This window comes from Scatophagus argus, chromosome 5 (assembly GCF_020382885.2).
Source record: "Scatophagus argus isolate fScaArg1 chromosome 5, fScaArg1.pri, whole genome shotgun sequence".
Lineage (NCBI taxonomy): Eukaryota > Metazoa > Chordata > Actinopteri > Scatophagidae > Scatophagus > Scatophagus argus.
Genome location: NC_058497.1, coordinates 25192292 through 25208794, shown reverse-complemented (window position 1 = coordinate 25208794; position 16503 = coordinate 25192292). Strand labels below are relative to the sequence as shown.

The window sequence follows — 16503 nt, the reverse complement described above, 5'->3', positions numbered from 1 at the left end:
TAAATGTAGTAACAATTAATTACATTATGTAGACTCAAAATACTAAACAGTAAAAAATAAGACAATGTACTGAGTATGTCCTTTTTGTACTACCACTTCCACTTTTGTACTACCTCCAGAACCATATTTATTTTACTTATCTTATTTTACTTTGTTTTGCCTTATTCTATTTTATTTTATTCTAGTATTATATGTTACTCTTTCTAATGTTCTGTGTTTGCACCAATCACCAAGACAAATTCCTAGTAATGTGAAACCTCTTCACTTACATGGCAATAAAGATGATTCTGATTCTGATTCTGATTCTAACCCCAGACCAATCAAGCAGCATGCTTATCGGGTTAATCCAGTTAAGAGGGAAATCATGAAGAAAGAGGTTGATGATCTTGTGCAGAATAGCTTTGCAGTACCAAGTTCAAGCCTGTGAAGTTCACCTTGTCTTCTAGATGTTAAGTCTGATGGAAGTCCCAGGTTTTGTACTGACTATCACAAAGTGAATGCAGTCACTGTGCCAGATGCACATCCTTTGCCTCTCATTGATGACTGTGTTGATGAAGTTGGGCCTGCAACATATGTCACAAAGCTTGACCTGATAAAAGGATATTGGCAGGTTCCTTTAACGCCACATGCCTCTGAAATTTCTGCTTTCGTGACCCCTGACAACTTCCTCCAGTACACAGTAATGCCCTTTGGAATGTGTAATGCTCCTGCAACCTTTCAGAGGCTGGTAAATAAGGTGCTAGGAGGTATTCCGAACTGTCGATCGTACGTAGATGACATTGTTATTTACTCTGATGACTGGCTAAGTCATGTAACTACATTAAGGGAAGTTTTCAGATGCCTTTCAGCTGCATCCCTTACCTTAAATCTTGCCAAATGTGAATTTGGGAAAGGTACTGTGCTCTACTTTGGTCATCAGGTTGGTAGTAGAGAGTGTGTCCTGTGGACGCCAAGGTCTCAGCTATTGCAGAATTCCCCGTACCTACCACTAAGAGACAGCTGCGCCGTTTCCTAGGAATGGCTGGATATTATCACCAGTTCTTCTGTTGCAGCCCTGCTAACTGCTTTGACCAGTCCCTCCCAGACCTTTGTGTGGACTGGTTGAGTGCCAAAAGGCCTTTGAAAGACTTAAAGGTAGCCTGTGTTGCATCCCTGTTCTGTCTGCCCCAGATTTTTCCAGACCTTTTAAGCTTGAAGTTGATGTCAATGCTGCTGGAGCTGGGGCTGTTCTCCTGCAGGAGGACGATCAAGGTCTCCAAGGTTGAGCCCATCCACCCTGGTTTGTGAACGAGTCCCCAAGTCACTTGAACTCATTTTCAAACAGCTGCCCCTGCAATAGAGGCTTTAAACATGTCCAACTGTGACTCTCACTCCTGACTCTCCTGCTCTCCAAGTGGCCTCTGTGTGACGGATGCTGTTCTGTAGTACCAGGGCCTGAGGGGAAGTGGAGCAACTACAGACACACAGCGACTGACTCCACTGCAACACTACACTTCCTGTTACATCACCCAAAGAATGATGGGAAGTGTAGTGCTAAAAACGTCTCATTCAGCCCAAATTTAAGACAAACAGCAGAAGTGAAGAAGAAAGACAAAATGCATGAAAATGAACATTTTGATGTTTTACAATATGAGTTGATTTTTGACAGAAGTGTCAGAATGTCTCATCAACATGTTTCTTATATCCCTGGAACACTGACACTCACCTCCATCCATTCATATACACAGATTTACTGTTGAAATGACTCTGAAGGATTTCTGACAGCTTTCAACCTTCCCAGGATCAATTACACACCAATAACATCAACATTAATATCAAAGTGATCAGGAAAAAATCTTTAGATGATGTGAGAGTCTGGAACCTGATTTTATTGGATAAACACGCTTATTTATGTGAGAAATCAATTCAGATTGTATGTGTGTGTGTGTGTGTGTGTGTGTGTTTCTCTAACAGGAGGAGACTCTCCCTCCTACACTGAACACAGAGACACTGAGGAGGAACTGAATGGCCAGAATCCAAATCCAGCATAAAGAGGTTGAGTGAATGTGGTGTTGAAGGTGTGGAGGTGGATCAGTGTGTCAGAGGAGACTCTGTAGAAGGACAGAGTGCCAGCAGGACAGTCCACATACACTGCAACTCTGTGAGAGACAGAGGAGGAGGATGAGGAGGAGGAGGAGGAGGAGGAGAGGCGTGTGGTTCTGTAATTGTGCCAGACAGAGAAACCAACAACATCAGAGCAGCTCAGACTCCAGGACTGATTATTCCCTCCAAACACACAGTCAGCAGTCTTTCCTTTCCTTCTGATTCCTCTGTAAGTCACTGATATATGAACTCCTCCTCTCCACTTGACCTCCCAGTAGCAGCGACCAGTCAGTCCAGTTCTACACAGCAGCTGAGCCCTGCAGTCAAACCTCTCTGGATGATCAGGATGAGGCTGCTTCTCTCTCACTGCTGTCACCTTCCTGTTGTTGTCAGACAGTTTGAGGTTTGTGTTTACTGTGTTTGTGTCCACTGTGAGTTCACAGGCATCTGATGGAGAGAACAAGACACAATACAGCAGCAGTTTATCATCTAACACACCTGATGGCTTCATTTGTTGCTTCATTAACAGACTGACTGTTCATTAGATCAAAACTTCACACTGACTCATCTTGTTGGATCTTCTATCACACTGAGAGCTGAATGCAGATACACAAGCTTTAGACTGAAACTACTTTAACATGTGCTGCCTTGTTTTCATCAATCAAAGTCAACACACACTTACACTTCCTCAGACCAGGTTTCAGCCTCTGCTGTCCACCATGTTCCACCCTGGAGGAAGAAACAAAGTCAGAATGAACCTTCAGAAGCTTCCTCATCAATGATCTTCATCAACCTTCACTCAGATCCACCATGAAGACAAAACAGCTGCATTTAGAAAACACATTTCATACACAGACTCAGTTCAACTTGACATCAAACATTCAGAAGAAAACAACAAGAGAAGAAGAAACCAGCTGACATCCACTTTTCTGACTGTGACTCACATGTGATGAAGCTCCCAAACTGTGTGATTCATGATGCACACAAACCTGCTAAATATGTGTTTTTCTGATAGATTGATTGTTCTTTGACCTTCAGTTTGAGCTCACGTTTGATTTGTTTCCTGATTGATCAGCAATTGAAGAAAGTTTGATCTGGCCTGTCAGGAGCTTCCAGAGTCCACACTGAAACACCAAAGCCACTGAGCGCCGTCAGTCTCCAGCTGGTCTGCGCTCGCTTTTAGTCATCTTTCCAGTGGAAAAGAAATGCTGAGACACAGCAGTGAAGACACTGAAGGACTGATTTGACTGTGAGGACATCAGGCAGAACCTTCAGAGCCTTTTGATGTGCTGGAAGAACCTTAGAGATGGTCAGCTTCTGCTTCGTGGCCTCTCCATCCATTTGTGTGGCCCAAAGAGCAGCACAGGCAACACTGTGTGAGCTCCATGTCTGCCTGTGCATCATCTCCTTCATAACTCACATCAGGTCTTCAATGAACTACTGGAGGAGAGCAGATCCACTTCCTGATATGCATGTTCACTGTTGTGTATTTAGATCAACAGCCTCCAGCTGCTGGGATGCAGTCAGAGTCCTTGTTGCAGAACCTGACTGAACTCTGATTATCTGCTTTGTTTTATGTCACCAGTGATGGAAAGAAGAGATTTTATACAAACAAAATAAATCTTTTTCATTTGGCAATTTTTGTTTCACAACAGGAAATCAACTGAAACGAAGGTACACGGATTGTCAAGACTGAACTTTGAACCTCTTGAGGATTCTGCATGATGGTTCATCAGCACTTTATATTATTTCATTCGTAAATCCTTTTTGACTGTATTTGTCACAGAGTGTGTGTGGTGGTCAGTAAATGATGGACAGCAGATCCTGGTGTGATATTAGTGAGGAGGTCAGTCTCAGTGGGGACAGGGACTCTCAGCACATCAGTTACTGTCTTCACTGTTATCAGCAGTGCTGCTGGTCCACACTGTGAACCAACAGTCCTCAGCTTGTCACTGTGACAGACAAACTGTGTGTGAGCTCTTGTTGTCTGTTCATACCTGAGAGTGTCCAGTCTCCAGTGTGGATCCTCCAGTCCAGCAGACAGCAGCTCCACTCCTGAGTCTCCTGGATGATTGTAGCTCAGGTCCAGCTCTCTCAGATGGGAGGGGTTGGATCTCAGAGCTGAGGCCAGAGAAGTACAGCCTTCCTGTGTGATCATACAGCCTGACAACCTGGAGACACACACACACACACACACACACACAAACAGATTGGTGGCTCTCATCAGTGACATCAGCATGTATATGTCCAACAAAACTGACATGGACATCTGTTGCATCAGAAGCTGAATCCTGACCTGAGAGTCTCCAGCTGACAGTTTGGACTCCTCAGTCCAGCAGACAGCAGCTCCACTCCTGAATCCTGCAGGTCGTTGTTACTCAGGTCCAGCTCTCTCAGACTAGAGGACTGGGAGCTGAGAACTGAGGACAGAGCTTTACAGCTTCTCCATGACAGATTACAGCCACTCAGCCTGAAGGAGAGTTAGTGATAAAGACAAACTCTGATACGGTTTCTGTTGTATACAACATAAAATATATCATATCTCACTGGCTGCCCCTAATGAGTTAATGAGTAACTGTCAAAACAGCAGTGACATCAACCACTGGAGGGCAGCAATACGACATTGCAGAGTCTGTCTCTCTCACACACACATTGATCAGGTCAAATATCTGTTCTGACAGTGCAATGTATTCATTGTTATGGTTTGGCGTTGTATGTTTTCTGTTGTGCTTTTCTTTTTGTGTTCTCTCTGTTTACCTTTCCATTTTCTGTTCCTTTTGCAGAGCCTGTGGTGGCAGGGGGTGTGGCTGACTCCTCCTGTTGGCAGCTTAGACACACCTGAGTTTTATCAGCCCATTCTCTCCTCTATTTAAGCCTGGCCTTCACTCCTGCTCGCTGCCAAATTATTGCTCGCTCTACCCATGCATGCGGCTCATCAGAAGTTACCTGAATTCTCCTGTCGAGGTTATCTTTCAGTCAGCCAGCTCCTTGCTTCCACAGCCTGCTTAGTTTCTGTATTTAGTTTGTAGAGTTTATTAAAAGAACCTTTGTTCCCTCTCACCAGTGAGTTTGTCTCTGCTTTGGGGTCCTAGTCTTAAAAGAACCTAACATTCATGTTTTTCTTATATTTATGTATTTCATCTTTACTGTTTAATCTGAGGTCAGGTCGTGTGGATCTGCTCATCAATCAGGTTATGGAAAGTTTGCAAGCAGAAGTGACCTTGAAAACCACAATCTCCATGATTAGCCTGAGAATTAGATTGTGGACGTTCAAGATCGATCTCTTGGACAAAATTGGTAACGCAATGTTTTTAGTATAATCTACACTGTTAAATACTACAAATGTTGGTCATCTGTTTTTAAATCCACTTCAACTTCTATGTCAGTCTGGATGTAAAGGCTGATCTCTGAAACAGAACCTGAATCCTGACCTGAGAGTCTCCAGCTGACAGTTTGGACTCTTCAGTCCAGCAGACAGCAGCTTCACTCCTGAATCCTGCAGGTGGTTGTTCCTCAGGTCCAGCTCTCTCAGACTAGAGGACTGGGAGCTGAGAACTGAGGACAGAGCTTCACAGCTTCTCTCTGACAGATTACAGCCACTCAGCCTGAACAAAACATACAGGACATATAAGAAAACATTTCAGTGTATATTTGATATGACTCACACTGGAAGTTATTTGAGTAATAAAATGACAACAAAAATATAAAAGTATATAACAGTTATGGGTCACCCTTCACAAGTTAATTCATCTCACTCCTGTGGAGGGTCAGCGAAAGTGAAGAAACAGTTTATGTCACGTTGAAGTTTCAGTTAGTTAGTTTTCACTTTTATTTTCTAGTTTGTCTCCTCTTGTGTCTTGTTTAGCTTGTCATTTCCTGTCTTTGTCTGATTTCCCTCCTTTTTTGACAGTTTGCTCCTCCCTGATTAGTTTCACCTGTGTCTCGTTACATCACCTATATACACCTGTGCTGTCCTTGTGTTTGTTGTGGATTTGCTGTGCTTCTCTGAGTTCCCCGGCAAACCCTACGTTCTCTGTTTTCCGGTGGTCTCAGTGTTGCTTATGGTTTCTGGATCTTCTTTGTTTGGACCATTTTTACCAGGACTCACAGTCGCCTTTTGTTTGCCTGCTTCTGTTTCATTAAAGTTCATTTAAGTTCCTTTTGTTCACCTCAACTCTGGTGTCAGGGTCTGCACTTTGGGTCCTGATCTTTGATGTGATTCTAACAGTTTGCAGGTTTTTCAACTGATCAACCTACCTACCTTGACCAAAACACATATTATTTGAGAACAACCCGTCACATGTGATCCAGTCAGAATCTGCAGTTCTGTGTTCACTTACAGAGCTTTGTTGGAGGCTTTGACCACTGGCAGCAGCCTCAGAAGAGCCTCCTCTGAAGCAGAGTATTTCTTCAGGTCAAACACGTCCAGATCTTCTTCTGATGACAGTAAGATGAAGACCAGAGCTGACCACTGAGCAGGAGACAGTTCATCTGTGGAGAGACTTCCTGACCTCAGGGACTGTTGGATCTCCTCCACCAGAGAACCATCATTCAGTTCATTCAGACAGTGGAACAGATTGATGCTCCTCTCTGGAGACAGATTCTCACTGATCTTCTTCTTGATGTACCTGACTGTTTCCCGGTTGGTCTGTGAGACACTTCCTGTGTGTTTCATCAGACCTCGTAGGAGAGTCTGATTGGTCTGAAGTGAAAGACCCAGGAGGAAGCGGAGGAACAAGTCCAGGTGTCCATTTGGACTCCTTAAGGCCTCATCCACAGCACTCTGGTACAGATGAGTTTGTTCCTGTTTGTTTCTGATCAATTGAGACCACCTGGAGGCTGATGGTTTTCCTGACATAAGATTGACACCTGATTTGTTGAATGTCTGGTGGACATGAAGAGCAGCCAGAAACTCCTGAACGCTCAGATGGATGAAGCAGAACACCTTGTCCTGGTACAGTCCTCTCTCCTCTTTAAAGATCTGGGTGAACACTCCTGAGTACACTGAGGCTGCTCTGATATCGATGCCACAGTCTGTCAGGTCTGATTCATAGAAGATCAGGTTTCCTTTCTGCAGCTGCTCAAAAGCCAGTTTTCCCAGAGACTCAATCATCTTCCTGCTGTCTGGACTCCACTGTGGATCTGTCCCATGCCCTCCATCATACTTGATGTTCTTCACTTTGGACTGAACCACCAGGAAGTGGATGTACATCTCAGTCAGGGTCTTGGGCAGCTCTCCTCCCTCTCTGGTCTTCAACACATCCTCCAGAACTGTAGCAGTGATCCAGCAGAAGACTGGGATGTGGCACATGATGTGGAGGCTTCGTGATGTCTTGATGTGGGAGATGATTCTGCTGGCCTGCTCCTCATCTCTGGATCTCTTCCTGAAGTACTCCTCCTTCTGTGGGTCAGTGAACCCTCTGGCCTCTGTCACCATGTCAACACACTCAGGAGGGATCTGATTGGCTGCTGCAGGTCGTGTGGTTATCCAGAGGCGAGCAGAGGGAAGCAGATTCCCCCTGATGAGGTTTGTCAGCAGCACATCCACTGAGGTGGACTCTGTGACATCAGTCAGGATCTCACTGTTGTGGAAGTCCAGAGGAAGTCGACACTCATCCAGACCGTCAAAGATGAACACAACCTGGAACTCTTCAAACCTGCAGATTCCTGCTTCTTTGGTTTCAGTGAAGAAGTCATGAACAAGTTCCACCAAGCTGAACTTTTTCTCTCTCAGCACATTCAGCTCCCTGAAAGTGAATGGAAATGTGAAGTGGACGTCCTGGTTGGCTTTGTCTTCAGCCCAGTCCAGAGTGAACTTCTGTGTTAAGACTGTTTTCCCAATGCCAGCCACTCCCTTTGTCATCACTGTTCTGATTGGTCCATCTCTTCCAGGTGAGGCTTTAAAGATATCTTCTTGTCTGATTGTTGTTTCTGCTCTTGTGGTTTTCCTGGATGCTGTTTCAATCTGTCTGACCTCATGTTCTTCATTGACCTCTGCAGTCCCTCCCTCTGTGATGTAGAGCTCTGTGTAGATCTGATTCAGGAGGGTCAGGTTTCCTGCTTTAGCAATCCCCTCAAACACACACTCATACTTCTTCTTCAGCTCAGACTGGAGCTGATGTCGACAAACTGGAACAACAGTTCCTGAATGAAAACACAACAAATCAGTGAGTGGATGTTGGTGTTAATGTGAGAAAAGTGGAGTGTGGAAAATCCTCTTACTGCTGTGCAGACGGTCAGCCAGCTCCTCCTGCTTCATTCTCCTCAGGAAGTGCAGTGTGATCTTCAGAAATGCGTCTCTGCTGCTGCTCCTCTGCTCTTCATCCTCACCATCCAACACCTCCTCATCCTCACTCTGCCTCTCTAAGCTTTCTGGGTAATCTGGACTCAGAAGCTTCTGGAACTTCTTCAGCTCGTTCTTCACAAAAGTCACAACGTTCTCCTCAAGATGCTGGAAAAGAATAAAACAAAGATAAAAATTGTGTTGATTTGATTTGGAGCTGAGCTAAAAGTTGTTGTTGGACATTTACACACCATGAATATGGAGTCCAGGTCTGCTGGATTCTGCTGGACAGACTGACCACCGAGAACATCTGACTGTTGCTGCTGAACTCTGTGGAGAAAACAGGACGTATGATGATTACACACATTTTAGCACTTGTTGCTTTGCAAGGATCAGCTGATCCAGTTTTCTGGCTCCAATGAGGCCACCTTCAGGTTGGTCTGAGAAGCAGCTCACTGTCACCTGCTGACAAAGTGTTTGGTTGGTCAAACCACGAGTTTCATCCAAATTTCCTGGAAAACTGATGTGTTTCTGTGGACTAAATCTCCTGCTTACAGAAAAGTGAAAAAGCTACAGGAAACAAAATGAGTTTGAAAAACCTTTGCTGGAATCAGCAGACTGAGACCACCGAGCAGCTGCCTTACAGTAACTTTGTAATGACAAATCTGGAGCCAGTGGAGTCTGAAAGCTGAGACCAACTGGTAGATCTTTTTGTGGACTGACTTGATAGAAGGAGAAGCTGCAGAACATCAAACTCATCTGCTTTAAACTCTTACCTTCCTTCAGCAGAGTCGTGTCCACATCTAAAGTCAAGAGGTTCAGTGATGGACCCGTCACTCTTCATGGTCACACAGCTGGGTACAGGAGAGTCTGCTGTCTGCTGGTCCACACTGATAGAAACACACAGACAAACTAATGCGCCTCTCAAACCTTCACTTTGATGGTCAAGCTGGAGACAAAACATTCAAAGCTCTGCCGACTCCTGGAGATGTGAGCATCTCAGTGAAGGTCAGAGAGAGGAAGAGGAGGGAACAGGAGCTCTCCAGGGAGACATGACAAAGGCAGGAGGACAGCAGGACAGGAGGGGACGCTCCTCTGTCTCATGAGGATTTGCAAGCCTTCATGCAGGAATGAGGGGACAGTTAATGTGCTCGTCAGCAAACAGCATTTTGACTTCAGTGTGAATGTGATGACGACACACTGGAAGCCTCCCTTTGCTTTCTGATGTGGACTCTAACTGACCCTGATGTCATGTACCTCAAATGAACAGCCTGAAGGAGTCAACAGTCCAGATGTGCTATTGGCTGATTTCAATTGTTCAGCCCAGCTCTGTAGTGAGAGTGAACAACAAACTGCTCTGAATCTTTGACACTGAAAAAAGCTGCTGGAAAATAAAATCCAACCTCGTCTATTTTGTTCACTTGATGAGTTGATTAGAAGGAACAATCAAAGTGAAGGGACAGCATGTGGGGGGGCACAACAAATCCATGATGGTCTCTACCTGCTCTCATGCAGCTCCTGAGTAAATATGAAGAAATATGAAATCAATGAAGAAGAGTCTGAAGCAGCCAGGATCACAGGAAGTTATGGGAAAGTTCCTGCTAACTGGGACTGTGTTGACTTACTGAGTCTCTGAAGGAAGTCGTCCTTTAAACGCTATTGGTGGACCCATGGACCTGTCACTCTTCATGGACACACAGCTGGGTTCAGGTTCAGGACAGTCTGGTCTCTGCTGCTGCTCGGGGCTTCAACACAACACACACAGAGCTTTGAGTGTGAATAATGATGGTGGAGTGATGTGAGTGCTGAGCTGTGACATGGAGAAGAGTCATGGACAGTTAGAGATCCTCATCTCACCTCTGAGCTTTGGTCTGGCTGTCATGTTCCCCACACAGAGTGGTTTTAGAGGGAGGGACTCCCTCCTCTGTCTCCTCACACTGATTCATAGCAGAGCCCACACCTTCACACAAACACAACAACATGCTGTCACACAGTATTGATCAGCAGTCCCCTCAGTCACATGACAAACATCCAGAGCTGTGATTGGACGAAACACAGAGCTGACAGCGACTAAAACACGGACAGACTGCAGTGCGTCTCTACTCTCATCTTTACGGTAATGAACGTGACTTCTTTAAAGTATTTTCTCCATCACAAACAAACAAACAAAGTGTGAGAATAAACAAGCTTTCCCGCTGATTCCTGACTGTTAGCAGCTGTTAGCATCACAGCTGAAGCCGCTTTTCACTCTTTCAAACGTCTTCTGCTAAAAAGCACAAGAGCCGAGCGGTCGATCGTGTCGGCCGACAGACTCGACTCCTGCCACACATTCAAACACTTTGGACTCTGAGGATCGAGTCAAAGTAACGGAAGGCACAAACAGTCACATAACACGAGTCATTAGAGAACAACAGAGAGAAAAACACACGTTTACCTTTGAGTGCGGAGTCACTAAATAATCTGCGTCAGCAGCTGAGAGGAAGTGAAAGTAACACAAACTACCTGTTGCGCCTCACCTGAAGGCAGGTGGCGGCAGCACTGCGGTCAGGTGATGTGCGGATCGATACTGAAATCCTTTATCTGAGGATCTTCATGCTCTAAATCGATTCTCAAATCAAAATATCGATACTTTTGATACTTCAGTCATTTGAGGTGATGTAAATCATTAACAGGAACACAGTGGAAAGTAACTAAACTACTGAGATCTTGTCTAAATGATACGCGGTTGGTGGGAACTACTTTTTCTTCCGCCCTGTAAGTGCGTAATGCGGCAACACCACAAACCTCGTGAAACACCTGAGGTTAAACCACAACACAGAATACGAGGCGTTCATGGTGAGGCGGACAGAAGAGGACAGCACAGTGTCAGGTGCTGCTGCCAGGGCAGGTGCTATCCAGGTACAGAGTGAGAACATGTGGAGCTTTAAGCGGCGCTCAGCTCTGTTGCTGTTGGAGTTGTTCAAATTAATAAATATGCTTATGAAATAAGTAATGAAATCAATACCTGCTTCAACAAACAGCTGCATGAGTTCAGCTTGGAGTAATAAGATAAGATAAGATAAGAGTCTTTATTGTCAGTGTACTTTAGTACAACGAAATTGGGACACAATTCTCCCCTCGGTGCAAAGGTATCAAATAAATAATAAATAAATAACTAAGCAAGGCAGATGGCCGCCCATCTTGAGCCGGGGTCTGCTCCGAGGTTTCTGCCTTCTAAAAGGCAGTTTTTCCTCGCCACTGTTGGGCTCTCTCTATTTACAATTTAATTAAAGAGTTTGGTCTAGACCTGCTCACATTGGAAAGTGTCATGAGATAACTTTTGTTGTGAATTGGCGCTATATAAATAAACTGAATTGAAATTGAATTAAAAATGCACTTATCAAAGAAGTGAGACACTATAAACACAATAAAAAAAGATAAAACAAAATATTGCACAGAAAACATTTATTGCACATGTTTATTGCACCCGTCTTGCCTGTGGGTGGAACGACACATGATGGTGTCAGATGGTTTCATTTAACAGGACTTTGGCCCTGTTGTAAAACCTGTCCCTCAGTCTGTTAGTCCGAGTCTTTAGCACCCTGAAACGTCTGCCAGAGGGCAGCAGCTCGAACACCCGGTGTCCTGGGTGTGTGCTGTCTCTCAGAACACAGCGGGTGCTGTGGAGGTCCTGTAGGGAGGGGAGAGGGTGGCCGATGATCTTTCGTCTTAATAACCCTCTGTAGAGCCTTTTTGTGTGCCAGGGTGCAGCTGGAGAACCACACAGAGATGCAGTACGTCAGCTCAGAAGACGGTCAGTAGCTCCCTCTTCAAGTTGATCCTCCTGAGGATCCTCAGAAAGTGGAGCTGCTGTCGGGCCCTCTTCACGACCGCCGAGGTGTTAGAGCTCCACTTGAGATTCAAGATTCAAGATTCAAGATTCAAGAGTCTTTATTGTCATTATGCAAGTATAACGAAATTTTGTGCAGATTCTCAGCTTAAAAACACAGTTACAAATAGGAGAAAATTGAAATTGCACACTTAAGAAAGAAATACAAAATACAAAATGAGGTAGATAAAAACAAAGTGCACTTAGTGCCAGACTATGTGTGTATGCAGATAGACGGGGGAGGGTGTGTGTGTGAGGTCCTGTATGGGGGTGGGACGTGAGTGTTTCACTGTAGGGGGGTTATTGCTTTAACAGCTCTGGGGAAGAAGCTGTCCCTGAGTCTGTTGGTGCTGGTTTTAATGTTCCTGTACCGCCTTCCTGATGGAAGTGGTACAAACAGTTCTTCTTCTGGACTCGGGCAGTGTAAACTGAGTCCAGATCTGGTAGACTGCAGCCCACAATCCCCTGTGCTGTCCTCACCACCCGGGTTGAGGTCTGCGTCCATGTGCACACCCAGGAACTTGAAGCTGGGCAGCCTCTCCACACACTCCCCCGTTTATGCAGATGGGCTGCAGATCAGTCTTCCTCCTCCTGAAGTCCACAATCACCTCCTCTGTCTTGGAGGTGTTGAGGACCAGGATGTTATCTGCACACCACCCCACCAGCCTCTGGACCTCCTCCCTGTAAGCCCGGTCTGAGAGGAAGTCTCTGATCCAGCAGCAGGTGGTGGCTGGGAGTCCGACGTCCAGCAGCTTTTCCGTCAGTCTGTCCGGGAGTATAGTATTAAAGGCCGAGCTAAAGTCCACAAAGAGTGTATCAATAATATGTGATGAGATGATCTCACAGAGAAAACAAAAGCCTGGATTTATTCAGGTGAGGTTTCCTAAAGAACTGATCATTGAAAGTGGATCACACAGAGAGGTGTCATTAAATTAAACAGAGCAATTGTGATAAAACAGCCACGGTTAACTTAGAAAAATATATAACTAGAAAAGATGGATAAAAAAATAACATTTTTTCGATAAAATATATCTATTATTATTTACAATTTGTATGATTGTGTCCTCTGTTTGCTTTTTCTGTTGTTGTATTAGCTCAGCTACATTGTAAATGAGGCATCTCATTATACTTCAGAGTTTAAAATACATCCATTCATCCATTTTCTATACCGCTTATCCGTCAGGGGAGGAGCTGGAGCCTATCCCAGCTGACTACGGGCGAGAGGCGGGGTTCACCCTGGACTGGTCGCCAGTCAATCACAGGGCCAACACACAAAGACAGACAACCACACACTCTCACACTCACACCTAGGGGCAATGCAGAGCAGCCAATTAACCTAATGTGCATGTTTTTGGTATTGTGGGAGGAAGCCGGAGAACCCGGAGAAAACCCACGCAGGCACAGGGAGAACATGCAAACTCCACATAGAAGGGCCCAGACCGGGATTCAAACCTGGAACCCTCTTGCTATGAGGCGACAGTGCTAACCACTGCACCACCGTGCCGCCCAGTTTAAAATACATAAATAAATAAATTACTCTGATGTCTTTGTCATTTACCAGACACATTAAATGTATTTGCACAAAGCCTGAATCTTACTCAGTATCAGATCGGAAAGGGAATCGGTGGTATCGAACATCACTACTGCGGTCAAGTCAGGCTCCACAATGTTTTCAAGTGCCTCCATATACGAGACACTATGGTAACAGCGAGTTCAAACCGATTTCACAATAAAAGCATGTCCGAGTGTAACAGGTGTGTCTTTTCTCTAACAGTTTCCAATCGGGTGAGATGCGCAACCATTAACCCATATATATTCTGCATTGTGTTCTGTTTTGTGTTGGTTGGAGGAAGGACCCGGACCAGGACCAGCTGCAGGTGGCTCCTCCACATAGCATACAGGTCTCAAGCTCCTCCTCTCAGCTAGCCTGGCGTGAACTGTAGTCATGTTTTGTTCATGAACGATTCATTCAGTATGAACTAATCTTCTATATGACTTGGGAGTAATAAGTCCTCTCAGTGAGCGATTCGTTCATTTTCATGCAGTACCTTCTCTCGCTACATGACAGGCAGCTGCATAAGCTCAGTCAGCAGGACAGGAAACAGATATGATTAGTTCACGACTCACTCAACTGTGCGCCGTCCTCAGGCTGTGTGGCGAGTAGCAGGCACTACGGTTCGTTCACGGATCGTTCATACGGATCGTTCTTTTGTTCATTTGTCATGTGACAGCTGTAGCTCAGCTCCGGGGCTGTGGACTGAGAAACGAACATTGAAATGAATGATGTCTGATATCTGACGGTCATTCATTTGTCATGTGACATAAATTTGAGTCATATCATTTTAATTACGTTAAACTCCTTAACTTTAATAGTTCCTGTACTTCGTCCACTGTTTTTTTGCTGCTCATGTTCAAAACTTTCTGCACATATCTGTGTTCTCTGACATGTCGGGAGAAAAAGTAATCATTTAATGAGAATAATTTGTTTTGTTAAGTCTACCTGCCCTACACGAATCTGTGCATTACCCTGCTCTGCTGCTGCAGTATCCCCTTCAGTCTGTCTGACAGACACATAAACGTTTAGCATCGAATGAGAAAAGGAGGTGGAAACGCACCACAAATCCTCACAAAATGTTAACTTCAGAGCCTCTGATCAAGTGTAGCTCACACAGACCAAGTTTGCATCTCGGTTTAAAGACCACTTTGTCACACACTGTTTGTCAGCGTTCACACTTTTACAGTGCAAGAGGGGGTTCACTTGGTTACAGTCACGGCATATGGCGGTGTCGCATCAGCTGTGCGAATCTGATTCACGTCATGAGTTGACGTTATTATTCATACATTTATTTTCCACTGCCTGAGCTAATTGTTGTTTGGCATGAAAGGGTGTGGAAAGTGGCAATTATTTGACTCTCATGAGACAGCTTTTCGCCTCGTCACATTTTAATGTCGCACAGAGAGGGCTACTAGGAGTGACATGATCCTGTGCCACAAATTGAGTGCTACTATCCTCCAAGTGACCATTGACCCATCCCCCACCCATCCCCATACATTTACATTAGGTGCCAGGTTAAATCAGAACACAAACAACCAGTGGCGGTCCTAATCTGAAGGGCACCCCGAATAGCCCCTGTGGTGCCCCCCCCGCGCACTGGCTCATGCCCCCACCAACCCATAGAGAACATCGGGTGAAAAGTATATGTATAAACTTTATTCAGATAGAAATACAATAAAACAAACCAATTTAACCAATTTAAAGTGCACAACCATAAATATATGCAAGATATATATTGTTTTTAAAGTGCTTTCTAAATAAAACTGAACTGAACTGAAAGAAAATACACATTTCATATCACAAGCATAGAAAAGTACAACAAAGAAATAAAATAATTGAGTATAAATAACAACAATAAAAATACAAGTCAAAATACACAAATCCTTCACACACAGAACTAAAACCTGACCCTTCTGGTGACAACATCTCCCATTAGGAAAAAAGAAATCTGATGCCACCTAACTTGGCCCTCTGCGTACCAACTCGGTCCTGATGCTGTCTGTCAGAGGTGATGGCCAGTCTGCAGGGTCTGTTGAAAGAGGCTCTTCCCCAGTGGAAGATGAACTTTGTGGGGGTTCAGGCATTTCTGTAGAACAGCACATTTGATTTGGCACATTATTCAAAGCACACAGCAGTGGAACAAAACATGGTTTTAAGAAATAGCAAAACTGGATTAATCACAACTAACAGGAAAAAATGTGTACAGGCAGGTAAAATTCACAGATAAAACACACTGCTACTTCTATCTTCTCACACACACACACACACACACACGACAGCAAAATACCACCCACCTATAGGCTCCTGCTGAGGAGAAGCAGCAGCAAACTCCTCATGGCCTTCCTGAGACATGGCAGGAGATGCCATAGAAGCCATAGCAGCCGTAGAGGTGGATGGGATCTCCTGATCCTCTGCTACAGATGAGGCCTCTGTTGCTGGAGACTCATCCTGGGCAGGAGGCTCCAAAATATTTTAGCAGCGTTGCTGGAAAAGTGCATCACTGTAAACATGCATGAACGGCACACTTAAATACATTAGCTATCACTTAATGTTATTACGCCTATTACATGCTATTAACCTACAGATTAACCAACGGGGAGAAATGCTTCACTGCCCAAACTCTATTAACGTTACACTGAGACAGAAAATAATGGACGAAATGTGGGCAACGTCCGTCTTTTTAAGGCTAGCTTACTGCACGGAAAATCCCGACGG

The 16503-nt window shown here is 44.7% G+C and overlaps 1 protein-coding gene across 1 annotated transcript; it reads right to left on the bottom strand.

The window, feature by feature from the left end:
• Positions 1-1842: 1842 nt before the first annotated feature.
• Positions 1843-11249, bottom strand: LOC124058684 (protein NLRC3-like). Its single transcript, XM_046388142.1, has 10 exons — positions 10223-11249; positions 9991-10110; positions 9142-9255; positions 8617-8695; positions 8319-8533; positions 6423-8240; positions 5514-5687; positions 4379-4552; positions 2765-2811; positions 1843-2529 (listed from the first exon to the last, which is right to left on the bottom strand). The coding sequence occupies exons 1-10, from the start codon at positions 10345-10347 to the stop codon at positions 1970-1972; spliced, it is 3426 nt and encodes a 1141-aa protein (XP_046244098.1). The 5' UTR covers positions 10348-11249; the 3' UTR covers positions 1843-1969.
• Positions 11250-16503: the final 5254 nt, after the last annotated feature.